The sequence below is a fragment of the Macaca nemestrina genome, chromosome 10, assembly GCF_043159975.1.
Source record: "Macaca nemestrina isolate mMacNem1 chromosome 10, mMacNem.hap1, whole genome shotgun sequence".
NCBI classification, from domain to species: Eukaryota; Metazoa; Chordata; class Mammalia; order Primates; family Cercopithecidae; genus Macaca; species Macaca nemestrina.
The window spans coordinates 65113929-65141471 of record NC_092134.1 but is presented as its reverse complement, the minus strand read 5'-3'; the positions used below and the strand labels follow the sequence as shown (position 1 = coordinate 65141471).

At 38.8% G+C, this 27543-nt stretch overlaps 2 protein-coding genes and 1 long non-coding RNA gene across 16 annotated transcripts in view; 1 reads left to right on the top strand and 2 right to left on the bottom strand.

Moving 5' to 3' along the window:
- The window catches only part of LOC105473410 (Mdm1 nuclear protein), a 66695-nt gene extending 44795 nt beyond the window's left edge, over window positions 1-21900 (bottom strand). For 3 of the 12 annotated variants that reach the window (XM_071071476.1, XM_071071474.1, XM_011727218.3), the window contains exons 1-12: window positions 21676-21824; window positions 20557-20671; window positions 15763-16130; window positions 14554-14688; window positions 12185-12352; window positions 10645-10748; window positions 10467-10566; window positions 5674-5703; window positions 5168-5343; window positions 4003-4347; window positions 3005-3117; window positions 2801-2910 (exon numbers count right to left, since the gene is read on the bottom strand). In XM_071071476.1, coding sequence (XP_070927577.1) covers window positions 2801-2910; window positions 3005-3117; window positions 4003-4347; window positions 5168-5343; window positions 5674-5703; window positions 10467-10566; window positions 10645-10748; window positions 12185-12352; window positions 14554-14688; window positions 15763-16130; window positions 20557-20671; window positions 21676-21693 — 1782 coding nt within the window. In that variant the 5' untranslated portion in view covers window positions 21694-21824. Of the gene's footprint in view, window positions 1-2800; window positions 2911-3004; window positions 3118-4002; window positions 4348-5167; window positions 5344-5673; window positions 5704-10466; window positions 10567-10644; window positions 10749-12184; window positions 12353-14553; window positions 14689-14988; window positions 16131-16297; window positions 16618-20556; window positions 20672-21675 lie in introns of those variants that run through there. The other 9 variants (XM_071071472.1, XM_071071471.1, XM_071071475.1 and 6 more) reach the window with 8 other exon arrangements.
- A 1017-nt stretch (window positions 21901-22917) lies between these two features.
- LOC139356711 (uncharacterized) overlaps window positions 22918-27543 on the bottom strand; it is a 122924-nt gene continuing 118298 nt past the window's right edge. For all 3 annotated transcript variants that reach the window (XR_011609043.1, XM_071071478.1, XM_071071480.1), the window contains one exon: window positions 22918-23071. Coding sequence is in view for 2 of the 3 variants with exons in the window: in XM_071071478.1 (XP_070927579.1) it covers window positions 22964-23071 (108 nt within the window). In the remaining variant the exon portion in view is untranslated. The remainder of the gene's footprint in view (window positions 23072-27543) is intronic.
- Window positions 25054-26927, top strand: LOC139356713 (uncharacterized). Its single transcript, XR_011609047.1, has 3 exons — window positions 25054-25186; window positions 25856-25923; window positions 26796-26927. It is a non-coding gene; the product is annotated as an uncharacterized lncRNA (long non-coding RNA).

The following is a 27543-nucleotide window of genomic DNA, read 5'->3' as shown; positions in this document are numbered from 1 at the left end:
GTTATGAGCTGGGCTTTGTTCTAAGCACTGGGGATTAAGAGGTAGAGGGTACTCTGATCCCATCTCCCACCTGTTCCCAAACCCTGAAAACTCCTACTTTGTACTCAAATTCACAAACAGCCATCAGCAACATTCCCTATAGATTTTCAACCTTTTCTCTGAATGTTCTCTATTCTACTCCAACCACTTACACCTACGATTATATGTTAAGCCTTGTCATTACTGGTAAATGCAACCTCTCCACAAATCTAAATTTCTGACCACCATTTCCTAACTTTAAGACTAATCCCCAAGGGTGCCCCAATTCCAACAAGTCTTTTATTTTACCTAGACCATCCATCCACCGATCCTATCACCTCTGCACTGTTCTCAAGTCCCAGTGTCCTTCTCTCACCAACTCATTATAATCCCTTCTTCATATATACCTTAACTCCATTCCCCTTTTTCTCACTTTGTCTTAATCTCATGACAAGTTGAAAACCCTAGGTAAATGCAACACTCTGACTCTATCAAGTTCAAAACCCTAGGTAAATCCAACTCTCTATTTGATAAAAGTATGCTGCACCTCTGCAGCCAAACATTGCTGGAGAAAGGCACACAACCCTTCCTGACTGGTCTTCCGCCAACTTTGTGACCACCAACCTAAAATGGCCCCTTAACACTGGCCTAAAATATCCCATATTCCCCTGGCCCACTCACTCTCCCACTCTCTGAGAAGACTACTCCATGCCTTCACTTTCCTCAAATCTCCAACATCTTCCCCAGCCTTATTCTCAGCAAGGATTTTTCTTCACACGTCACCAAGAAGCAATAAGAAGAGGTTTTACAAAAGCTGCCATCGCATCTTCCTACATTCATCAGCAGTGCCCATGAGTTCAGTTTTCCCTCTTGTAAAAATAAACAGTCAGTGTCTAAAGCCAACCCTTCCATATCTCCGCCAGATCCTAAGCCCTGTCTCCTACTCAAGAGCATCTTTCCAACAACTTTCCCCTCACTCCTGCATCATCAACTTTTCTCTCTCCAAAATTATTCTTGTCCACATACAAACATGCTGTTATGTCTTCCATCTTGATCTCACTTCTCCCAACTACTCCTGCATTACTCTGCTTCCCCTCTTGGAAAAGAAACACTTCAAAGAATTATCTGTGGCAGCTTTCTCCAATTCTTCTCCTCTTTTTCCTCTTGAATTCACTTGCACTTAGGCTTTTGTTCCTCCCTTCCACCAAAACTGCCCTTTATCAAGGTCACCAATGACCTCCGTGTTGCTAAATCCAATAAGCAACTGTCCTATCTTACTGACCTATCTGTAGCATTGACTCTCCCTCCCCTTGACACCTCCAGGATACCAGTCTCCTGTTTGTCACCACCTCACTGGCTGCTCTCCTTCAGTCTCCTTTGCTGACTAGTCCTCAACTTCCCAATATCAAAAAACTGGGGCTTAGACCTGTCTGCAACTATTCTTCTCTGTCTACACCCACCCCCTTGATGATTTCCTCCAGTCTCAATACTTTAAATACCTGATTCACCTAAGCTGTAAAGAGCCTCAAATCTGTACCGATAGCCCAACTTCTCCTCTACACTCCAAACCTATATAGTCAGTTCCCTATTCAACATGTCTACTTGTACGTCTAAATAAGCTTCTCAAATTTAGTGTGTCCAGAATGGAATTCTTGATCTTCCCCAACTCAGTTAAATGGTAACTCCATTCTTATTGCTAAGGCCAAAAATCTTGAGTCACCCTTGATTTTTCTCTTTCTCCCACCCCAGATCTTACCCATCAGCAAATCTTGTTGGCTGTACCTTCCATGTATATCCAGAATTGAACTTTATCATATGACCTTGACTGCCACCACCAAGGTCCAACCAACCATCACCTCTTGCCTGGATAGAGTAAGTGACTCCCAACTGTTTTTATGCACCAGCTCTTGCTCTACTACTATCTATTCTCAACACAGCTGCCAGAAAGACCTTGGGAAAAAACTAAGTAAAATTATGTCACTCCTCTGCCTTTCCAATAGCTTCCCACTGCATACAGAAAAAAATTCAGTATCTTTGCTATGATTTACAAAGCCCTACACAATTTAGCACCCCATTATGTCTCTGAACCCATTATCAACACTGCTATCCCTCTCATTCTCTCTCTTCCAGCTACAGTGATCTCCTAGCTGTTCCTCAGACAGGCAGATACCCCCTTCACCTGAGGGATCTGCACTTGCTGTTCTTGTCACCTAGACCTTCCCAGATCTGCATATAGGTCAATCCCTTGCCTTTATCAGATCCTGCTTACATGCCACTCTCGCACTGAGGACTTCCCTGGCCACTTCCTGTTCACTTCAGCGGCTTTATTTTTCTCCTTAGTACTAATCAATATCTAAAATACTGTGTATTTTACCTGGTTATTTTGTTTGTCTCTCTCCTCCACTAGAACGTAAGTTCAATGACGACCATGATTTTTGTCTGTTTGTTCTCTGCTATATCCCCAGCACTAAAACAATGCCTGTAACATAGCTGGAATACAACTGCCACACAGGAGATGCTCAATAAAAGTATTGTTTTCTTTCTCTTCCTGTTGAGTCACTACTGACAAAGTTGAAAATGTATCAACAGAAACGCAATGCTTCTAACAGAAAAAAGTTAGAAGCATTAGTAAGACTTTTGCCTTACTAAAAGCAGGTTAAAGGTATCATCCCCTCGTATGATAGCCACGATTCTCTAAATTCTTAACCTATCATTCATTTATTACATGTCTACAATAATTAGTCACAGATGAGATGAATTTTTTTCCCCAAAATATATTTACCTTAGTAAAATCATTCTTTGAAGTTTCTAAACAATCCTGAGAGGTCATTCTTTTCCTCTGTTCTGGGGCTGGAGGCTTCATCTTAGATGGAGACACTAAAACAGCACCACCTGGAAAAAGAAAGAAGATGATAGTTTCAATTACACTAAATTATCATGTAGAAAAAGCAGGTTAAATAAGAACTGCACGGTGTTTGCTGATTACCAACAGCTGGAGTAGTGAGATCATGATGAGTCCTCTGGATTCCACCAAGTTCTCTCAGCTTGGGAGTAGGAAGCCGGCCTCCTTTTTCTGAGGATACAGAAGAAGAATCCGACCTATAAATTGAAACAATCTATGAATCTATAAAGCATTTCCTCCAGAAAATATGATTAAAAAAATACTTTGTCATCATTGTGCAATAAAATATAAAACTTGTAAGAGAATGCCATTTTGTTTCTGAAAAAATCACCACCAAATCCACATGCAGTTAAAAGACACTAAAATTTTCAATAATGAATAGAACTAAGCACAAGATCAAAAATAAAACTGAACACTGAAAAAATACTATAAGCTATATGGACTATATCAATAGAATAAAAACAACCCACAAAGAAAAAAGTGACTGAATACTGGATAAGGGGGAAAATCACTGCAAGTCAGCACCAGCACAGCAGAGAATCCTTCCTTACATCAAGGCTCAAGTTCCATAACATCCATGAATAAATAAGGGATTTAGATTATAGACAAAAGGCACTATTATCATAGGTGGAGAAGAGCAACTCCCCACAGCAATTTACACATAAAACAACAGGAATTAGCTATTTTCAGAAATCACTTTTTTAAAAATATCATAAAACATTATCTTTTTTGGTAGAATCATCTGATATTAAAGAGCACCAGCTTTTTTCTTTAAAGTCATTCTTCCAGACACATTTGCAAATCTGGCACACCATAAATTATAGGACATAAATGAAAATAATCCTAACTACTTCCTCCCAAAGTAGCCCAGAATTCAAGTATTCAATTACCAATCAGTAGTGACTTAAATACCTGAATCAAATTATTCACCACATAGCAGTGCCTTTGTGACGTTGAAATAAAATCTGCACTTTATTAGTCATAAAATCAAAAGTGTAAACCACTATATTTAGTGACAAAACAAAGTACATATCGACTATGTAAATAATGCTTCTCCATACTGAGTAATTTAAAACTCTCACCCTTCTTTCATCTTGTCTGCCTTAGATTTCTCATGTACATCCAACTTCTCTTGCTCTCCCATAAAAGCCTGCTTGCCCGTTTTCCTGTCCCCTTTCTCCTCATTGTCATCCTCCTCCTCCTCCTCCTTCTCCTCCTCCTCCTCCTCTTTCTCCCTGGGCTGTTTCTGTATGTCTTCACTAGTGTTCTCTGTATCCCAAGCCAGACGCCTTCTAACAGGTAGAGTGGGAGGTGACACGCCCAATTTCTCCGTGGTATTTTTCTGGGGCTGTTCTTCCACGATCTTTCTTTTTTCTTCTGGTTCTGTAGAAGGACATTTCTGCAAAGTCTTATGGCTTGTAGTATCTCTGTGTTAACAAAATCAGTTTTATTTTAAATGTGAATAGTCTGCACTTTCCTAATCTACACCAATTTTAATGAGTCCATCGTTTCCTTCTTCTGTTCACAACTACACGTTTTCCATAGATATTGCCTTGCTCAGGTATTGAAGAAGGAAATCTAATTTGTTTTATAGTAAAATAAATCAAAGTTATAATCTGGAGTTTCTATTAAAATATTCCAAAATGCATTTATCTTCTTTTACTCCTACCTTCACATATGCTTGTGTACATCTAATCTGCTGACACAAGTCATACCTAGCCCTAAACTGGCATTTACACACATAAACTAGGATCCCATGGTCTAAGTTCTTCAATTACTTTCGCTTACAAATAGTTACATCATGTTCATTTAAACCCAAAACAGCAAAGCGCTCTTCCATAAAATCAGCAGTCAAGTTCTGAATCAGCCACAAAAATCCATCAATGAATGATAATAGGTATGCATTAATAGCTTACAGTCTCTACGTTTTTATTGTTGTTGACTTTCTTTTCACCTTCTAAAGGTCTTTTTACATCTACCATATAATCATCCCTACTCTGCTATTAATTGTCAAAAAAAATATTATAAAAATCTAGCCTTCCAGATTTACATTATGTGGTATTTATACACAAATAAAGCAATCTATATTGCTTTATTTTTCACAGAGAATAAAAATGAAATAAATGGCTGCCACATTTCCATTTGACTGGAGACAAATTTTGAGTAGTCAGGTCATTTTCCTATGACATTCTATGATCTATATAAGTGTCAACAAACTTTTTTTGCCATCCACAAAGAATACCTTACCCAGCAAGATCTAATGCTCTGATGTTGCTACTAATGGTTCCTTCTGAGCTTGTAGTTGAGGAGACATCCCAACAGCAGTTGCTATCAGACAGAATCTGATTCAGGTGGTCCCGAGAAAAATGTGTCCCCTGAACTCGCTTCCTATAAAACTCAGCCTTTTCTCGGAGTTCTTTAACCTATACAGGAGAGTTCAGACATCATATACTATTGTAAATGCTTCTTTACAAATAGCACCAAGTAGCATATCAAAGACATTGAACAAATACAGCCAGGGACCAAGGACAAAGGAAGGCAAAATTAGCCACATACAGTCATCAGACTTTGTGCATTTAAGCAAAAACGAAAACAATCAAGCTAAAGCACGATGCAGCTGTTTTATTTCAGACCAGCAGGCAGGGAGAAATTTACAGCAGCTAAGAAAAATATTGACATCTACTTTTTATTCCAACTGAAATTACACAAGTAATCTATGCATTATAGTTTTTAAAAACTCAAAAGCAACCAACCTCGGCATACCACATGGCATTTAGAGAACCCTAGAGAAGGAATACAGAAACACACTTAATGATAGGTTAATGCCATAACTGAGTATTAATGGAACCAATGAAACACATTATTCTCCCTTCTAGATATCTACCAAACTTGTCAATCAATATTTCTTAGTATATTAAGTAATTAGTTCAGTAACCAAGATAGCTTATTATTATCTTGAAAACGAGCCACATTCTTGCATGGCTAGGATGCTGCTGATGACAGATAAATTAGGCAATCTAATTATTATTCCTATTTCCCCACCTCTGGAAGGGTGCTTACACGCCAGAAATCCCTAACCCAGCTTTATTTCATGGCTTTGCATACAGCTACTACTGCTACAGAAGCCCTCACTGGGAGAGTTATGAGGTTATGAGGCTTCCCTCTCCAAACTCCTCAATGTTCCCTTGGAATCAGCAAAATCTCTACTTAAAAAAAAAAAGTACTAAATATGTAATTTAAAATAATAGCCCATAAAATCATAATAGAAATATGTTCAACAAAGTGACAGTATAAAAAAAGTTCTGATGAATAATAAAGTGATATGAATTCTTTAATATGCAAGTAACATTTTCTGATGAAAAGGAGCCTTTATACCCATTTGAAACCTTTCACTTTATACATCATACTGCCACCTGCTGGCTTCTGCAAGTACAATTCCACAATGTAAAAAAAATTAAGTTGAAGTTTTACCCTTAAAATTCTGTTCAATAGCTTTATTTATTCTCGAAAAACACTAATTTTTTTTTATCATCAAGACAGAAAATCTTTATTCTAGAACTGCTTTTCTTTCAGGGCAAAAAAAAGCAAACAATGAAACAGCAACGTAAAAGTAATTGTAGAAACATATTCTCAGCTCCTTAACAAGGTACAATTTTGAATGCAGAAATGAAAGTGTTACAACTCTAGGGAATTGGCAAAAGCAAAAGACAGCACCTACATGGCATAAGAAACCATATAATGCCAACAGAGTCCTACTCTAGTGAACCATACCTGAAAAAAAAAATCCTAAAGGATAATTTGAAATATTTTCTTCACTGCCAACAACAACAACAAAAAAAACCTTTGTTCATCTATCATTTCTATCAACTCCTATAACGTTAAAGAAAATTTCTAGCAGTGGTTTTTGCATTTAACAGGTAGAAGTGAGGTACATGAATTAACTCTACTGAACTTCTAACCAGGGTATTCTGAATGCACAGGAACCTTGTTATAAAGTGCCTCCATATACTCCAGATTTTATTGCCAATAAATGCCCCCATGTTTCAAATGTTTCATAGCCACTCCATCACCTACATGCTTTAGCATCACTTCCTCCTCTGTGTTCTCAGAATTCTTTGTGCACATTCCCATTAATACATATTCAATTTTACTGGAATTAATTGCACATGTCCTCCTCGTCCATCAACCTATGAACTTCTTGAGGTGAGGTAAAATGTAGCACTTAAGCACTGAGTCCACAACCTGTCCTGAGTGCAGACTAAGTGGTATGCCTGAGCTAACCATGGCAGCCAAAGATAAGCAAGAAACTCCCTGCCCTCAGTGAGCTCACAGTCTGAGACAGGAGGTCAACCTGTACATAAATTATCATAATATTGATGGGGGTCTATGCCATAATAAACAAATGAAATGTAAATTGAAGGAGTGCTTCAAAAGGGGGACCAATTGGTCCTGCACTGTGTTGGGTAGAGTGGCGGGACTGTGTAGGTGGAGGGGGCAGCAGAGGAAGCTGCTCCTATCCATGCATGATGAATGAAAGAATGGATGAATACTCTCCATGTACACAGTCATCCAGTTTTATTTGACATCAACTTTATTTAGAAAGGAGGGGGAGAGGATACTTCATAAAAATTCTGTAGAACTTTGATTTATTCAGTTCTATTTGTTACTGACATTTAAAACTAAATGCTTTAAATTTACTATATCAATAATCTTTATTAATAATCTTAGTGCTATTATATTTTACAAATATATGATTTTAAATATCTATAACCCTAAACTAAGATGAAAAATTAGAAGGCTGACATTTTCCAAGGTAGTATGTTCTACTAAAAAGAAGAGGAAAAAAATGAATGGCATGAACTCAATGTTAAATAGAACAATCCCTACAGCCAACAACCAGAGCCACTAAAAAGGATAGAAATAAACCATTCCCATCTCAAAACAACATACACGCACCTTTCTGGGTCAAGTAATGTCATCATATTATATGATATGATATAATTATAAGTAAAAATGTTTTCTTTTCTGAATTTCTTTGTGCAAATTAAGAGTTCAATTAAATTATTTAAAACATATGCAGAAAATTCAAACTCAAGAAACTGGGGATAAAAACTCTTTTTACTCAAAAATCATCCCCCCAAAATGAGGGGTCACTTTATACCTAGTCTTTACAATGTCTATCAACTTATAGGACAGCTCTCAAATGCAGGACTTTATCTTGAAACACAGTCCTATTTGTGGAAGACACATTAGAATAAAACCACCTCAACCAATCGATGATGAAAAGATTACCTAACAATTAAGAAAAAAAGAAATTTAACATAGATTAAGTAGTTATTCTGAGGATAGAACCTAAAAAATTGTAATTGCTGACTATTAAGAAACAATCCCTTAAGTGAGCATTTTAAAAAGCAATAGTCAAGTGGTTATTGTAATGGAGATGACCAATACACAACCACTGGGCAAATAAAACCAACCACCCTAATGCTCTATGAGAGGTAACTGGGACTTAGCATAGAATTTCCAGTGACTATAGACTATTAACATATTCAAAAAGTACATCTCAAACATAGAAAGAAATGAAGATGATATATGGACTCAAAAACTAATGTGACTCAAAAAGTGAGTTAATATTCCAACAACGAAGTCACTTATGACTTTGTTAGTCGTAAGTGTTGGAATGTTAGGAGTGGGAAAATGAAGGAGTACTGTACCTTATATTTAGGAACCTCATAATCAGCTGCCTATAGTAAATGACTTCCAAGAGATCTAAGTAAAACATGGCCCATATTAAATGCCTATAACCTGGTCAACTAAAACTGTTATCATCAATGATCACTGACTTCTTAGCTAAAAATTCTTATTCTTTTCTAACTTCAATTTACTTTCTGAATTATTTTTCTCAAAGAAATTAAGGCAAACTATACCACTAATTTAAATATTTACAACCACCAATATAGTCTTTAATAAGCAAAAAAAGCAACATTACCAAGATATCATAATAGGAAACCTTGAAAAGTCTATTGACAACAACACTGTTCTTGTCCATCAAGGCAGGATAAGGAATCTCATCTTACTATTACTTCAGTTTTAACAAATCTTCTCAATTAGATGTTTAGTTCTGACACCTAAACTCATCTTAAAGAAACTGCTTCTTGGTCTTTTGGCCAAGATCGAGTGTAGAAATCTCAGAGAAAACACAGTCTTCCAAAACAAAGAGTTTCTCATAACCTCAACCTAGTGTCATGCCTAAACACAACAGGCCAGCAGCTGACACCGATTTACTGGCCACACACTGTTCTGCCTCTGTCCTGCTTTTCCTCACTCCCACTATCAGATTCCTCAGTCAGGGAGATCTTTGCCAAGACTTGGGATGGTCACAAACTGCTCAAGAGTTTAGCTGACTCACTGCCTTTCTTCCATCATGGGTGCTTTCGACGCTCCTAGTTTTAACTTGATTTCACTAAGGGGACTATATGAACATTGCCCCAGATAATATCTGGGACAGCTTTGAGCTTTGTCTTTTACTTGCCTGTGCTGTCTTCAAGATATGCTCAAATAGAGAAGTAGAAAGCAAAACAGTGGCCACGGTGGAAGGAATCAAGTGACCTCCTGAAACAATATGCAGACAGCATGACAGTCACTAGGACATGTGTCTGGGAGTTGCAGTTCAAAGAACCAGCAGCTCAGAGCACTGAGCACCGAGCACCGAGCACCGAGCACCGAGCACCGAGCACCAGCCCTTTCCCCCAGAGGCTGATTACACATAATTGTGGGCCATGGTTTTAAGTAATGAGCTAAATAAAAGACCCATTCCCCATCCAAATTATCCTTCTGTTTACAATGACAAGGGGAAGTGGGATGTTTACTAATGTCTAATCTAAACAGAAACATTTTAATGTAGCTTGTTCTCTCAGAAAAGTTAAAAAAAAGTCAAGATACGATTTGAAAGATGCTAATACAATAATAAAAATGTTCCATTCTCTATCCTTTGAGTATAAGAAGCTAGTACTAAAGTAGCACTTCTCAACTCTAGAATTACCCTTCCCCTCAAACCTATCTTCAGATCCCCAGTTTCTCCCACATTAGAGTACCCCAACCTGTAGCACACACCTCTAACCACATAAGCTGTATCTTTCTTTTGCCTACAAACTGTAAGAGTACACACTGACAATGGGCATCACTATCAGACAAATTATTTAATCTTCAGTTGAGAGAGTGGAGGTCTGAAAGTTATGAAATAATCGAATCTATAATGATACAATTCTATAAATTCAATCTATTAACACAATCAAATGTTTGATGGTAAAAAGTGTTAACTTAAAAGACCTCAATGAATAGTAATTGCTGAAGAACCAGTGGCATTAAAAAAAAACACACTGATAATTTACATCCTAATACATAAGTTCCTGATACTATTAGTGCTATTATTATATCATACTTCTTTAAATTGTAGTCTCTATTACCAAATGGAACTCATTGTGAAATTAAAGTGTTAATAGAGGCTGAAAGAACATGTGGGCTTATTGAGCTCACGTACACTCACCTGATTTGGCATGTTTCCCTTCACACGTGTCCAAGCCCCAGCTTTATATAAATACTGAGCTGGGCTCAGAAATTTTGCTCTATATTCGGAATTCACCTTCCTAATAGGAATGAAATGAAAGTAAATATTTCACTATGTTGATCACTGAAATACTATATTTTCCTATTAAAATACATACCCAAGTCTTTGATGTTTCCAAGGAGTAAGCTTCTTTTTAGGCTGGTGTAAGTCTTTTAATTCCATCTCTGCTTCCAATTTTAAAGGATCGTCTATTTCATTACTCTGAAATGGAAATAATTTAAGCTTTTTATGCTTAAAATGTTACACATTAAAGTGAAAACATGGATGTTATAAAGTTAGACTTGAATATTTAATGACATTTCTATTTTTAGAAGCTTTAGATACTGAAGAAAACAAAAATAAGAAATCAACAAACAAGTTTTGAAATTTTTATTATATTTGGTTAGTTATTTTTGAAGTTTAGCTGAGGATATAGCCTCATTTTCTAACAATAAAGATTTTAGATCTTTGGCTAAGGAAGAAAATTTTTAAGTTAACAAATACATATCTAAATAATGTTACCATACACTGAACTTGATATTCTAAATTTACAATTGCATTACAGTAATTAAACATAGGATCCTGATGAATTAGTTACCAAATCGCTTTACTGAATAACAATTCTGTTTTTTTCTCCGATAATATCATAGGTCTAATATATGTGTGTATATAAATCATTTTACTTTTAGTCATATTTACTTATAACTTTATACTATTTTTAGGACCCATAAAATATCAGGTATCAACATTCCAGGAGATTAAAAAATAGTATTTATACCCCAATTACCTGTAATTTATAATCATGTTAGCCTGATTCTGCAGCTTAAATGGCTGTAATATCACACAGAAGCTGTTGTTTGTATATTCTGAGGTAGATCATATGAATTATACTGGCCATAATCTGGCATGCTAACACTTTGGTTTAAACTACTTGTGATGGCCAGGTGTGGCAGCTCACGCCTGTAATCCCAGCACTTTGGGAGGCCAAGGTGGGCGGATCACCTGAGGCTAGCAGTTCGAGACCAGCCTGGCCAACATAGTGAAACCCCGATTCTACTAAAAATACAAAAATTAGCCAGGCATGGTGGCATGCACCTGTAGTCCCAGGTACTCAGGAGGCTGAGGCAGGAGAATTGCTTGAACCTCAGAGGCAGAGGTTGCAGTGGGCCAAGATCATGCCACCGCATTCCAGCCTGGGTGACAGAGCAAGACTCCGTCTTGAAAAAATAAATAAAAATAAAATACATGTGAGTATGTATGTGTTTAATTCCCACAACTTAAAACAAGTATTTCTAGCACTACTGTTACCCCAGGAAGTTACTATAAATCCAGTCATTTGATATTAAACTTACTAGACTTTGATATTAACCGTATTAGACTTACCTCCTACACTGTTAAGTACTCAACATGCTGTATCATTTTTATTTATGTCTGTCTCCCCACTAGCCCAAGAGCTGCTTGGGGCTATTTGCCAGCCTTGTATTCTCAGTACCAACCCATGTCTGCTCCTAGTAGCTGGGTCAATGAACATTTGATGAACAAATGAATTAATGAACTAGTGAAAACTAAAAACTCCCAGGTGGTAGTAAGCAAAAGAAAATGTGGAGAATCTAAAATAATGGAGATTTTGTTTGGTAAGGTTAAAAGTTGATGAATACCTTCTTTTCAGGAGATACTGTTTCAAGATTTCTGTTTTCTCTCAAATCATTTCTTAATTTTGGTTCTTTCACTGGAGATAAACCCTTGAAATTTCTTTTGTATTCAGTTTCATGGATGACTGAGTTACCTTTGAATGGTGGAGTAAACTGGCTTTTATTGTGGAAAACCTTAAAACAAAAATTATCTTAGTTTAGTTTTGTTCATTAAATATGCAGAACTTCGGTCTTCAATTACTTAACAAAACATACATAAAGTTGAATTACAGGACAAAAAAAATAGCAAAGTTATATATGATTTTAATTTCATTTCACATATATTATTAACATCCAAAGGTCAACTTTATATACTCATTACCATGTTTTGAATAATAGTTTTATAATCAAAATATAGCTTATAACCAAAATAAATATTGGCATATTTTCATATGACACAGACAGTAGCTTTAAGGCAACTCTGTTGTCAGTTCTACAGGTTTTTTTCTTCCTCCCTGACATGATTTTTTTTATTCCTGCCTTAATAGAAAGTTCTTGACATTTTCAAACACCCAATATGTTGAATTTGTTTAGCTTTTCTTCCCTTGGCTTATTTTCAGCACATTTTATTAAGGCAAAGAAGATGTTCTGAGCAATTACTACACTTGTATTGTTAAATGTTTCCTTTTATCCTATTTCACAGTATGGTTTCTATTTCACAGCATATTACCACTGATTACAAGGAAAGCAAATGGAAAAGACAGGGAACTCAAACAAGTTATATTACTGCTTTGTAATGCTGAATAGGGTATCTTCATACAGATCAGATCTAAACAGTTTATCTATTTTAGTACAGTATAACCTCAAGGACTCTCCTGCCAAAAACTGTTCTGACTCCTTTACATATTAATATAAGACATCCTTTCAGAAAGCAGGTGTCTGACAAAATAGAAATGAACAACCTTTTTAGAGGTTTCCTATCAACAAGCATTGAAAGCTGTCTCAAAGCTCTTCAATCCATAGACTCTAAATTCAACATGCTTTGAACAATGAGCAATTCCTTCTAAAAACAAAAAAAACTTGTGAAACACATTAAAGAAAGCAATAAAACTACCAATGAATATATCGCTAGTGATTTCTCTCATAAAAGTAACATTTCTACACAACGCTTTCACTGACATGTAAAAGCCCTATTTGTTGACGATATGATTTCATTTGAATCAGCTCTATCTTCAAGGTCAAACACTCTATAAAAAACTGAATAATTACAATTTTTATGTTGTAAATAATGTTTTAGATACACTTAATCTCCAAAAAACCCTGTAGGTAAGCAAAAGAAGTACTGATCCTATTCACTAGGTTAATAACGGGTACTTATCATTTTGTTACTTCATAGCTTCTTAAAATGTTATATAAATTTCAAAGGTATTTTAAAAATTGAATAAGCCCAAAGCTGCCACGATTTATAGGATCACTGGTGTTTTTTTCATCTTAATGTAAGATGACTAGATGTTATTGTCTTGCTGAATCTAATTATCCCGTCAGTTCTTAGGGCTATACACAATACATAAGTGAATGCTGACGTACAGGAGAAAATGAATGTAAGGGTGTGTGAAAGTGTGTATATTTATAAAGAAAAACACAAAGACCAGAAGAAAAAACAGACTAAGCCATTATAGGTCTCTGGGGATATTAGAAGTGGAGGTATTTCCTGTCTCTGCCTAGAAGTACTGTTAAGAACATAAATGAGAGTTTAAAGCCTAAGAACTGCCTAAGGGATGAAGGTAGTAAAACAACAGACTATTTATTAGTAATGGTATCTCAACACTAAAACTGTGCAGGACTACAATGAAATCTAAAACCACATCATTACAGCTTCTGAATTTTACAAATATAGTTATGCCGACAATGCCTATTACTATTTGTCTGATATAAGGACAAAATTACGTATCTTGTGTTATTGTCAACATATTTTGTATTTATTAAAATAAATATTCAAAGCAGTTATGCTTTTCTTAGAATACACAAAACATGCAATATATTAGTCAACAAAACACATTTTAGAATAAAATCAATTTAATAAATTTTTTATTAAGTAAAAAAATCTTATAGCATGCAAAAACTTACCAGTTCCCCAAGTTTTCATTACCCTGTCTCATATTTAGTATATGTGCTGCATCTGGCAACAATGATCATCAGTAGCCTAGGACAGTATAATATTACTACCATAAATCATAAGTAACAGGACGATTTTAGCAAAATTCTCACTTTGGTTTTCTAGAACCTACCTCCAGGCTACTTAAGTACCTAATTTCTTGCAACTCTTAATTCTATGTAAATCTACATTACTAGATAAGATAATGGTACTCAGAAATGTATTACATCCATTAAACTACCTGATTGGCTGCAAAAGCTGGAGCAGTTTCTTTAGAAGTCTTCCAAACAAACTGCCTTTGATATTCAGAATTTCTCAAGGCATTACATGAAGGAACAACAGTCAATCCAGCTTTCTTACGCAGAAGTCTATCCAACTGTTCAAAACAAAAATCCACTCAAAGACATTAAAAATTTCTATTCAAACTTTTTTAAAATTGTGGTAAAAAAATGCATAACACAAAAATCTATCCTCTTAACAAAATGTTCAGTCTACAGTACAAAATTGTAAACTACATGCGCATTGTGGTACAGCAAACTTTAACTTATAAATAGTATCTTTTTTCAAGTGTCAAACCATTTAAAATTCCTTTCTATCAAAGGACTATTAGGCATCCCAGGAAAAATATAATACTCTCAGTCCTTTCCTACTAATCATTCATAATTAAATCTATTACCAAAAAGTCCCAGCACTTTGCCTCATCTGCACACTGCTTCTGTGAACACCCCTTCTCCTGCCTGCCAGACACACATCACCTTCCTTGTTCCCTTTTACCCCCAGCTTTTTCAACAAGCTATGGATTCTTCTCCAACACTCTGAAATGCCTCTTCAGAGTCCCAGTCAGTGGTGGACATGAACCAGAGAAGAGCAGTGGAACAGAATGGAGAAAGAAATGTGGAAGGCATTGAGATCCCCATGCAAGTTCCGGTAGCCTCTGCTTATGTGCTCACAAGGACCTGCTGCAGGCCAGCTGTGACATAAGAGAGCAAAAATGCAAGATCTCTGAGAGACAGCCAGAGCTCTCCTTCCTTTTGCATTTCATCAATTGAGTTTCTGTCTGTCTTCTTGTACAGATAAGAAACTGAAAAGGGGCTAGATAGAAGTCAGCTCAGCACCCTGCCAGAAGTAAGGGCCTACTTCCCTTCTCTGTCTCAACTTGATCTCTCCCTTGGGACTCAGGTGCTAATACATGATGAATAAAATCCAGACATAGGAGGTCCATCCAATAAAGGGATATCATAGCATAACTACTACAAAATAGCGAGTAGTAAGAATAGAACTAATTCACAACAACTAAAGTCAACAGCCTGTTATCAACTATTCTTATAGACATTAGACAAGAAAACAACAATGGAAAATTCTGAAACACAAAATGTAACATTACAGAAATGACGATGAAACCAACAAAGAATTCTATGTTTTTGAAAAGAAATGCAGTGAATATGCCTACCCCAGTATCTACATTTTCTGAAAGAACCTTGGTAGAATGTTCCAGTTCCACATTTTCATTAACTGGTATATGGTTTGTTACACCCTCATTATTTTCCACAACATCTGAAGCCCTTTCAGCTCTGGAGTCTGCAGAGTGAGATCTGGTTCTTTTGGGAACCCTGGAAGCTTCTAGTGAGTCAACTCTTTCTTGAGTAACATCCTTTTGCTCTGCTTCTTGTGATTTTGGTGTTTCCGGGGCTTCTGGTTCTGGCAATGCGACCACATTGTTCTCTGAGATAGCTCCATTCCACTCCAGAGATTTTGAAATCTGTGGGTCATGGTAAGGGACTCTTCTTTTTGAAATAAAACTTGGCTCCTTCGTGATCCCTACAAAACACGGTATACAAAACTAGTAGCTACCAAAGCAAAAAGTTACAAAGACAACTTTTAAGAACACTTGTGAAGGAGAAATGAAATTTAAAATTTAGTTCAGATATATGTACCTATATATACACACAATATCCTTCAGAATATAGGATTTTAAAAGTACAACTTTTCAACATAAAATATTTAATTTTGCTTTTAAAAGCATTAAAAATTTAACCATAACAAAAAATTAAAAATCAGTGGGTCACAATGTTCCAGTTATCCTAACAAAAGTCACTAGAATTGCAACATGATAGACCTGGCAAGCCAGGCAGTACATGCTGCCTCGTTTCTAATTACTTTCCTGTGCTACTTAACAGAACAATGGGCCCTGGTACTGTCAAAATTTGGAACTTTTCACAAAGCTTCTCTTAAGTGGAGCAGACCAAGATGAGAAGGGATGAGATGTCATTGTGCTGGATCTTGGTTCTACATCTGCCTTGATTTCCTGAGAATTAAAAAAGAATAGGCCGGGCGCAGTGGCTCATGCCTGTAATTCCAGGACTTTGAGAGGCCGAGGCAGGCAGATCACGAGGTCAAGAGATCGAGACCATCCTGGCTAACACAGTGAAACCCCGTCTCTTCTAAAAAATACAAAAAAAAAAAAAAAAAAAAAGCCAGGCATGGTGGCGGGCGCGTAGTCCCAGCTACTCGGGTGGCTGAGGCAGGAGAGTGGCGTGAACCGAGGAGGCAGAGCTTGCAGTGAGCCGAGACTGTGCCACTGCACTCCAGCCTGGGCGACAGAGCAAGACACTGTCTCAAAAAAAAAAAAAAAGAATAAGCCTTTTTAACAACAGCTAAGATACGATTTCTCTATATTTCTGTATGGAAAGCAAAGGTCCAAAAACTTAACCACCTATGGAGGTAAGAGCAGCTCTGCAGAATGACAGCCACTGAGAGACTGCCCTAGTTTAGGGCCATCTTTAAGACGGCTGCAGGGTGGAGAAGGAAGATTAAGACCAGAACAGAAAAGGAAGGTGGAAAGAAAATTGGGCATGAGGTAGAACCCAGGACTCCTTAGCCTCTGTTGTAGATGTGCTGGCCATGTCACCCCGGGTCCCCACCCTTTTAAAAGGCTTCCCTAGACCACAGGTCTTCACACTGGCTGGGTATCTGTCTGGAGGCACACAAAGATGTGGAGGGTAAACAGAAGTGGGCGGCTTAAGGGAATCATTTTCCAGATCCTCAACTCCATATGTGTGTGCTCTCTTGCCTGACGCTGATCTGTCTGCCTGAGAGCTGCATCTGCCATCTGCAGTTCCATCTCCCACCGCCCCTTTCATAATCTCCCTTTTCCCACTTTACAGAAGACAGACACACCTCTTAACCAGCCTGAAACTTACTCCAGCGCATCCCCTCAAGGTAGAACAAAACCTCAGGGGTAGGAAGCCAAACAAAGGGACAATTCAAGAAAGCATATCCCTGAGGGAGAATATTTGACAACAAAGCAAAGCAGACAGAGATTAGAAATAACAAAGGAACAGTATCTTATTTCATATAGCTCCATGGATTTTCCATCTCCTTCTTAGTATTAAAATTCAGGTATGAGAGGGATATCATGTGAAATGTACATATGCATATTAACACATTTACCTTAATTAAAGATAAACAGACTTTTTTCTCACAGAAAATAATTCTAATTTGGCCGGTTAGCTTGCCAATGAATACTGACTTTGCCAGTTGCATGATAAACATTTTCCATAAATTGAATGGGCTAAACTGGCAGTTCCAGAGTTTTTACAAAATATATGTAAAACATATAAGCACTATGCAATATACCAGAAATTCTATTATTCAAAACTATTCATAAAAACTTATGATAAAAAATAGCAATTTAGAAAAACATTGTGATGAGGCACAACATTGTGATGAGGCACAATGTTTTTCTAAATTTTTCTAGAAGTATAAAAGCTAAAAAGCTTGAAGATCACCAATTAGACTCCTCTCTGCTTTAACACAGAGGCAGGTTTTTGGTAGAAGAGCAAAATGAAAGAAAATTCTCAAGTGGTCTGCTGTTGCCTCTCAGCACCAGCAAATCCCCAGGATAAAAATACACTACTCTAAAAGAAGGGACAGCCATCCTGGGTAACACTGCTGTTGTTTTTTGCTAACCTCCCACCTCCCGTTCTGAGCATTCTGGAGTTCTTGCTCAGTCCCTCCCCATGACCTAAAATTCCCCACTAACGTTCCTCCCCTAGTCCACTCCTTCCTTCATTATATACTATGCTCTAAGGTGGCTTTGCTCTCATGGTCTCATTTCATCACCTTCCCCTCAAATGCAGCTGATCTAAGCTGAAATGTTATTGGACAACTACCCAGTTTAATGAATTTTCCAGTGTCATAATAGCCTTGTAGGCGCTCAGCAGGGTGGGGTATCTATGCTTAAACAGAGATTTATTTGGATTCTTAATCTAACGGAGGCTCAAATATGTGGAATTTCTAGTCATTTGTAAAAAGAGGATTATGAGCAGAGGGATTTTCCTAGCACCCTGCCAGAGAAGCAGGGACACCCAGTCTCTGAAGTTTGGCACTGGGTCAGATCATGATGCTTCAGAGGAACCCTAAAAGAGACACCCACTCTTGCCCACTCTTCCCTTTGTACTCCAAACCTAATTCTGAAAATACCTCCTCATCTTACTAACTTCCCAGGCTTGGTACCCTACCCATAAGTCTTTTCCTGGCTTCAAACATCTAACATTTATGTGACTTATCTGCCATGCTCGCACACATCACATGTGGGGCACCAAGCACTGATCTGTGTACATGAACCAGGCCCTTAATAGGCAACATCTCATTTAAACCCTCCCAGCAATCCTATGTAACAGGCTTCCTAAAATCTCACTTGGTGAAACTAGCTCAATTTGCCCAACAGCTATTGTGGATTCAAATTTCGGCTTATTCATTCATTCAAAAATTAGTTTCAAGAAGCAATAGATTGTTCCAAGGCCTGTATTAGGTACTGCGTAGGAACAAGGTGGTGGATAAGACAGAGCCCTACTCTCAGAGATGTAATATACTAGTAAGGAAGAATTAAACAAGCAGGTATAATGAAGTCAGTCTGTCTCCTTTCTGTTCTGTCACCCTCTGGGAAACCCTGGCCCAGGAACCTGACTTCCCCGGGACACAGGGAGGAGGCATGTGTGATAACAAGAACATGACCTCTGAAATCGCGTGCTTTGCACAAAACAGACTTGATTTCAAATCATGGTTCTGCCACTTACTAGCTGTAAAGCTGGGGCAGCGACCTAATCTCCCTAAGCTTCCATTTCTCAAGACCTTGGGAGCACTCTTCCCCAGCACTTTCCCCTCAGCTTTCAGGTCTCAGCTCAAATATCACCTCCTCAAAATGAGCCTTTCCCAACCATCTAATCTAAAGCGTTTTCCCTCCAGTCTACCCCTCCTGCATGTTATCTATCACACTTCCCTACAATTTTACATAAAAACCTGAAATTCCCTTATTTATTGAGTGACTTGCTTACTGTTTCTCTCCACAGTTAAGGTACTTTGGTTCAGGGCTATATCCCTAGTGTTCCCAGACCAAACTGAGGGTCGGGCTGATATTTCTCTCTGCCAATAACGAGATGCAGATGAACTAGGGAGAAAGAAAGTTTTTATTTCTATAACCAGTTACGGGGAGAAGGCCTGGAAATTATCACCAGACCAACCCCAAATTACAAAGTTTTTCAGAGCTGATATACCTTCTAAGCTATACGTCTACGTGTAAGTGTGCATTCATCTAAGGATGTAAGTGATTAACTTCTTTCAATCTATAAGTAAGGTCTGAGTCCTGAAGACCTTCTTCTGGAGCATCAGTAAACTTACTTTATCTAAATGCGTCTAGGTGCTGGGCTGATTACCCTTATCTTGTCTCCTGCTGAATCACGGAGGTTTGAGGAGTTCCTTCAGACCGCCAATAAATTTGTTTGTGGAGGCCTGGGGAGTTTCTGCAGACCCCCATTAAAACTTGTTTAATCCTAAATGGATCCTGTTAAGAATTCCTTATTTTGTCATGCTTTACGGCCCAGGAAAGGCCTAGGCAAAACTCTTGATGGGCTTTTGTTACTCCCCAGCCTCTGTGTAAGGGCACTGGCTTTTCTTAGCTTTTAATATTTAACTTTACCACTCAGTCAGTACTGAAACAGTTGTGATGGAGGCCTCCATTAGTGAAACCTGGCTGGCCACACTAGCTGCTGGGAATAGTCCTGGCTCATAGTAAACCTTCAATAAATATTTGATTAATAAATGAATAAATCAACCAGGCCAACTGAACTTTTAATATATCATTTGGCAAACTTAGCCCAAGGTTTACTTAGCCCAAGTTATAATGGCTTAGCCCAAGTTATAAACTTAGCCCAGGTTAGAATGGCTATTAGCTTGCTCAACTTACCTAATTGATCTGATCTAAGTCCAGCCCATGGGTACTTTCGCACCACGGAGGAATTACAAGACTCTGACAAATAAGACTTTTTCCACAGGAAGTTCCTCTGGTATTCACTCAGCCCCTGTAAAGAAAGTACACTTTGAGTACAGGGCAATTAATGAATGATGTTTTAAAGCAGACATCAGTGAAAAATAATTTCTGAACCTCCAAAGAGACTTAAGACTGAAAATTAAACACAGACGAGCTCCTTAATAAGAGCTAATATTCACCCAGCCCTGTGCTAAGCAGTTCACACGAGTTACATCCTTTAAGCCTCAACACCACTTGGGGCAGATGCTACCAGGAATACCAGGCTCAGAGGTTACCCTTTCACTGATTATCTGATTCCAAAGCATGCGTTCTTGTCGGATAACTAGTGACAATCTAAATTCTGATCACTCCACTAGATTTATCCCAGGTTTTCACCGAGTACACAATATTATGTATTATGCCTAGGACCTTTTGCTATTTGGTAAAGTCAACAAAAGGCAAACTCCCCTTCCATTCTGAATACACGCCTTTAAGATAAATGAGTCAGGAGGTGTGGGACGCTGTGGCCACCTGTTAAGTTGCAGGGTGCTAGTCCCTGACAGCTACCAGCTACCTGGAACTTTTAACATACCCTAAGAATGCACAACGATGAAAAATGTGTATTTCTTTATACCCTATCTTTACTAAGAACCCATTTCTCAAGCCTTTAAAAGCCACATACACTAAAGTTTTAAAGGTAATGGGGGTTAAATGCTAAGCTAAATGGCCCACAGGTGTCCCAAACGTAAGTCGCCTTTAGTTCTCTTCGCAAAGTGGCCTCCTCCCATCTACACTCCTCTCGAGTCCCCTTAAGTAAATCTGTCTCGCATCATCTGACTCTTCGGCACACGGCAACTTGCAAATGTGAGTGAGCGGAGAGAGAACTAGGTAAGAAGTGGCGGACAGATTCTGGGGCCCCTCAGGCAGGCCCTGGGGCTGGCAGCTTCTGCCGGGCCGAGGGCTGCAGAGCTGAAAAGCAGCGTGACCTCGACGCTCTGCACCTCCCCAGCCGTGGCTCCCCCCAGCCACCTTCCGGCCCGGGGACCCCAGCCTCACCTTGAAGCGCACCGGCATGTCGCCCGGCGCCGGAGCCCCCGCCACTCCGACAGTTAACGGGACAAAAAGCTCCGAGGGGGCGGGGCGGTAACAGTCTGTTCCCTAGCAAACCCTCGGCACGGCGTCCCCGACTACGCGCCGGCGCACTCCGCGCTTCCCTCCTAGAGCCCTGTCGCTCTGTTTTTCCCCGCCCATTTTGGAGCCTAGGGACCAATAGAAACTCGTAGAGTGCCTTACCTCCATTAGGATTTGACCAATGAGTGACCGAAAGGGAGCCGCCTACCGCTTGTGCCAAATCCCGGGGGCTGATAGAGATGGCGGGCGGAAGGCCGGCCAATAAGGCTCCCGGAACCGGGCTGGGCGGGACCCCGGGGATGCCTTCCTGGGTTGGGTGGACCGGTCCCTGGTTCGCGGGCTCCAGCGCAGCAATGCGTCTACTTGCTGGTGGAATTCGCCAGCCGCCAGCCTCGCTGGCCCAGTGTGTTCTTCATTCTAAAATCTATGACAGAACCGAACGCTTCTTTTTCTGAAAGGAAAGTGTTCAGATCTATTCTGCTGAATACCGGTTCGTACAACTGACAGCCGCATTACAGTTTATTGTCACATCAAAGGGGAAAGGCCAAAAAATAAATATAGCTTAGGCAGGATTTTTGAAGCTTTATTGAAACTCGAAAACTGCTGTCTCTTCCTCCAGTGATGTTCTTCCTCCCTCAATCTCTACCCTCCCCTAAATGATGTACATACAGCGCTTAGATGAGAAAACGTTTATTAAAGATGCTTGTGAGTCTCAACTTCCAAACCTTCAGCCTTGTCTCTCCTCTCAACCTTTTTTTAAAAATGAAACTTCATCTTATTTTAATCGACTATTGCCATCATCGTCGATAAATATTTCTTGACAGAACACTGCTGATTCTGAGAATTGGGAAAGAAACAAATTGTCCAGATAGTTCTCTGATACACTTGGGAAGGATATATATTTATTCAATAATGGTGTAATGTGACGTGCTAAATTTCGAAGTGAAAGGTGTGTATGATAAAGGCTACAGGAACTGGGAGCAGGGAGTCATTTCTGAGGGCAGAAAAATGCCTCAGGAGGAAATATTCAGACTGAAAGGACTGAAATAAGTAAAAAGTGGGACGATGAAAGGGCAGATGTCTAAATGGAATGCTGCCAAGCTTGTTCCAGGAACAACAAATGAGTGCCTTTTACATTTGTCATGTGTTGACTGAATAAAAGTATACCTCTCTTAAACTTTCAAATATCAACACCAATGCTTGATGCTTTCCTTTAAGCATTTTCTGCAAAAGCTGTCTTCCTGAATCCTGATTGATGTATCCGTTCTTCTTCATCATCACTGAGATACTTAAAAATGCATTTGAAGAAGCCACCTGATATCTGGAACAAAGAGCATATTAAATTAGTCCCAATGCAGCCATGCATCCAGGGGGCCCTTGATTAATGTTAATTGGTGATGACAGCATCTCTGTCGTGTAAATTAAGAATGGCACAAACAAGACACAGTGGATCATAAAACAAAAGTCATCTGCAGGAAGGCAGCCCATCTTATAGAGTAAGAAAGGCACAACTCTGGTTGTGCACACAGCTTTGTTACCACAAAATGCTAAGGTGAAATCAGCAAGAGCAAGTGTGTAGAATGTAGCCTGTCTGCAAAACAAGGGCAGTGATCACTGCAGAAGAGCTCTGCTGAACAGGGAGTAAATGACAGAAAACCAAACAGCAGATGGTAAAAATAACTCAGTCACATCCCAGGCTTGCTGGAGAAGTATCATAAAGACTTAAGGAAGAAGATTTTACTTTACTGTTGTTAAACAAAAGCCTCCCCAAGTTTAAGAGGCAAAGATATAGAAATGGAAGAAAAAAAAAGTGACAACCTTAGTAAATGAGTTTTGTAGCCTGTTTTACCAGCTCTTATCTTGTCTGCTACTACAGGAAACAGTACCCAGTACCCTACAAAGTTCCATCCATTTTTTGGGGAGTCCCTAGGAGGTGTTACACATGTGCTGGCAGCAACCACATAGCATATGCTGGGCAGCACTGCTGCTTGTTCCAATAACCATGCATCTGTAGGTGTCACTCTTGCTGCTGGCTATCACAGTCACTTTAGCTTGGTACTGAGTCTGGGCATAGCAACTGGGCACAGCCACTCCTCAAATTGCCTGGCATTGGTGGTAATCTCTGGCAAAGCACCTCTCCTTTTTACGTTACCCTCTTTGAAGTGAGTAACACTATATCTTAGAGAACCTTCTTTTCGTTTGTATTTTAGCCTTTCTCATCGCCAAAGGGCTCAAAATGAAGTCCATGGAGTCTAAGCCAAAGGGTAATTCCTCAAGTGACAGATCTCATGCTGTGCTTCTCCTTTCCACTAGCTAAGGCCCTCTTACTGGGACAATGGTATGACACCTGGCTCACTCTTCCCTTCGTTGATTTCTCTGTTTCTCATATGAATAGATTTCTGTCTATTGCTTGTGAGAGACTGAATTTGCACAACCTCTATGAAGGGCATTTTGGCAATTTGATCCAGGAGTCCCTGTTCTTTAAATTTATCTTACAGATAGACTCACATATATGTGAAAAAAGTATTCATTTAAGGTTGTTTAATGTACTGTTTCTAGTTACAAAAGTTACAATTTAGAGAGAACTAGTCAAACAGATTACGGTTCATCCAAATCCAAAGAGTAGCGCAGACTGTTCTGCTCCTTTGGGCCTTCTGATTCTGCATGGATATGTTAGGTCCAGCTAGGAAAATAGACCGTACACTAGGCATTTCAACAAAGAGAACTTAATATAAGCTATTGGTTCATTAGTTATTGGAGAACTTAAAGCCAAAAGGCGAAAGAAGAGGAACTCCAGGAAGCAGCTCATACTGTAAGACTGAGAGAACAAAAGGAAAATGTTGAGGTTACTAGAATGAGGAGGTTTGTAGGAGAGTCCTCCTTGAGTTGTTCAGACCACTGAGACAGGGCCACTGTCCCACGGATGGAGTGCCTCTGAGGGGACAAAATGAGACTGCCTCTGGGAACATCTGGAAAAGAGAAAAGCTGGAGACTGCCACTGTGGGATAGAAGATCACTGTTCAGGTGCTGCGGGGAGGAACAGCAAGCAAAACAGAGCATCCCAGTCTTTCCCTAACCTCCTTTCTTGGCAAACAGAACAGGGAGCTGGCCATGTGATTTGCAGTGTCTGAAGGGTGAGACTGGAACTGACATGCAACAGCTTATTAAGTTGCACATTTCCATACAACCCCTAACAAGCAAGAGGCACCTCTTTATGAACTAACATAGAAGACTCTCAAAGAAAAAAAGCAAGGCTTAGAAGACTGTGTATGGTATACCATCAGTTGAGATAAAAGAAAGACAAGTGAATAAAAGAAAGAAAAAAACTGTCGTATGATGTATAATGATGTCATTCACAGGCACTTTCTCCCTCACTCATGAGTCCAACTCCATTAGCGGCAGCTATAAAGAAAAGAGCATTTTATTCAGTTTACTGGTAAGATATAGAAACTTTAAGGTATTGATAGTTACCACTGAGGCTATTCTCCTTAAATAAAATAACTCCATTGGCCCTTTCTAGATTTATCTTGACATGTACATCACAAAAAGGCTGTTGCTCCTTTTAGAGACAAAAACATATCAAAATCCTTTGAGGCAAATTGTATTTGCACTTGAAATATAAATATCCTCATCTACTACTCATTCTATTAAAAAAGGAAGTTGACTGCTTCACAAATTAATAATCTCCTATCATTTTCTCAGTAGCAGTTAAAACAGTGGAGAATTTGTATTTGCCTCTAACTATATTTATTTTTCTTTAACAAAAGAAAAGTGTATATGAGCAAACACATCAGACGAGGGTTGAAGAAGAGACGTACAAAGATGAATAAGACATAGCCCCTGTCTTCAAATGTAATTATAATCTTCTAATGGGGGACCGATACATACACAAAGAACACAGGAAGTAAAAAGAAAGGAGAAAGTGAGAAAGGGGCTAAATGTGAGCACCTTGGTATTCTAAAGATGCTTTTAAACCTGGAGCCAGAAAGTTTGATCTAAGATAGGTGATTAAAGAGCAGGCAGGATAAAGAAGCTGAATTTAAATTCCATCCTGGGAAACACCTGATCTAAAAGCCTTTCACTTATTTTGTTCTGCCCTGGGTAGCTGAATCCAAGCCAGATGTTCCTTGAGAAGATTCAACTAACATTTGCTCAAGATCACTTCCTAAAAAGGTAAATTACTTGCTTTCTGTTGTCTTTTCTTTTTTCTTGTGGCTTCAGAAATCAGAGTAAAGCTGTTTTAGAAACTACTGTTTTACCAATGTAGTGATACACAGCCTTGTGTTTACATAGATGTAATTTTCTCTGAAATACCTTACAAGGTAACTGAAATGCCAGTCTTTGGGCTTGGTAATGCTCTTTAGCTCTGCTAACATTCTCTCAGGTGACACTTAATTGGGCTTTCATTGGTAAATCTTGAACTCAGCTTTTGCCAAAAAGCAATCAGGCTGACAACGGCTTTCTTTTGCATTTTTCCATAGGTATTAACTGATTTTTCCTCCTATGAATGAATTTCTGATTGCACAACTAAAAAAAATGACAAAATTAAATCCATGGATTCTGTCTGAGAAGCAAAATTGCTGATACTTCACATTAATGTCAGTAAGAATCGAATAAATAGGGTCTATGATTAAGACTTAGCAATGAGCCAAGTGCAATTTGCCCTCCAGACTTTTAGCCGTGAGATGCCTTTGTTGACAAGGGAGTGTCTGGCTTTTGAATCAGTGGGGCACCTTTTGGAGGGACTCCAGGTTCTCTTGACAACAGGACTTTTTTTTCTCTCTCTTTTTGGTGAGTCGAAAGGACTCCTCACCATACAAGGCCGCAGCTGAGTAAAGTAATTCTCAGTAAGGCATAAACCACTGGCAAGCCTCACATACCATAATAATAATGTTGTGCTGCAGTTGAACAAGGCCTAGGGAATACATTTGGGGCACCAAACTTCTTTCATTTTAATATCTTCACTGTATGATTCTGTTCTGGGAAATCCCTTTCCTTTTCTTCACTGATTATTCATTGTCCTAAATCACCATCTCTTTGAAAAGTCCTCACAGGGATGCAGATATTTTCTAGAACTGCTAACTGCTGATTTGAAAGCATGAATTCTCTCATCTCATCAAATCGGAATCTGTGTCTTAAGGTCAGATCAGCCTTTCTAAGAATCTTGTAAATCTCTACCTTTATGCAAAAATAAATTTTGAAATATTTCTTTCATCACAGATAATGTATGTGCACCTATAATCCCAGCACTTTGGAGGCCAAGGTGGGCAGATCACGAGGTCAGGAGTTCAAGACCAGCCTGGCTAATATGGTGAAACCCCGTCTGTACTAAAAATACAAAAATTAGCCGGGCATGGTGGCACATGCCTATGAGTTTCAGGGAGGCTGAGGCAAAAGAATTGCTTGAACCCGGGATGCAGAGGTTGCAATGAGCCGAGATTGTGCCACTGTACTCCAGCCTGGGCAACAGAGCGAGACTCCATCTCAAATAAATAAATAAATAAAATAACTGCAGATTAAGCCCAGATTGCTTATTATTCTTTCTGAAATCACTGGTCTTTCTACTGATAATGGTATCTGAAGTATCAATAAGAGACCACAAATTTTTCAGAACATAAAGTCAGTTTCCTCTCCTTTGTGGCTTTTAATTGTTGATTCCCTTAAAAGATTTTTATGGCCTGGCACGGTGGCTCACGCCTGTAATCCCAGCACTTTGGGAGGCCAAAGCAGGCAGATCACGAGGTCAGGAGTTTGAGACCAGCCTGGCCAACATGGTGAAATCCTGTCTCTATT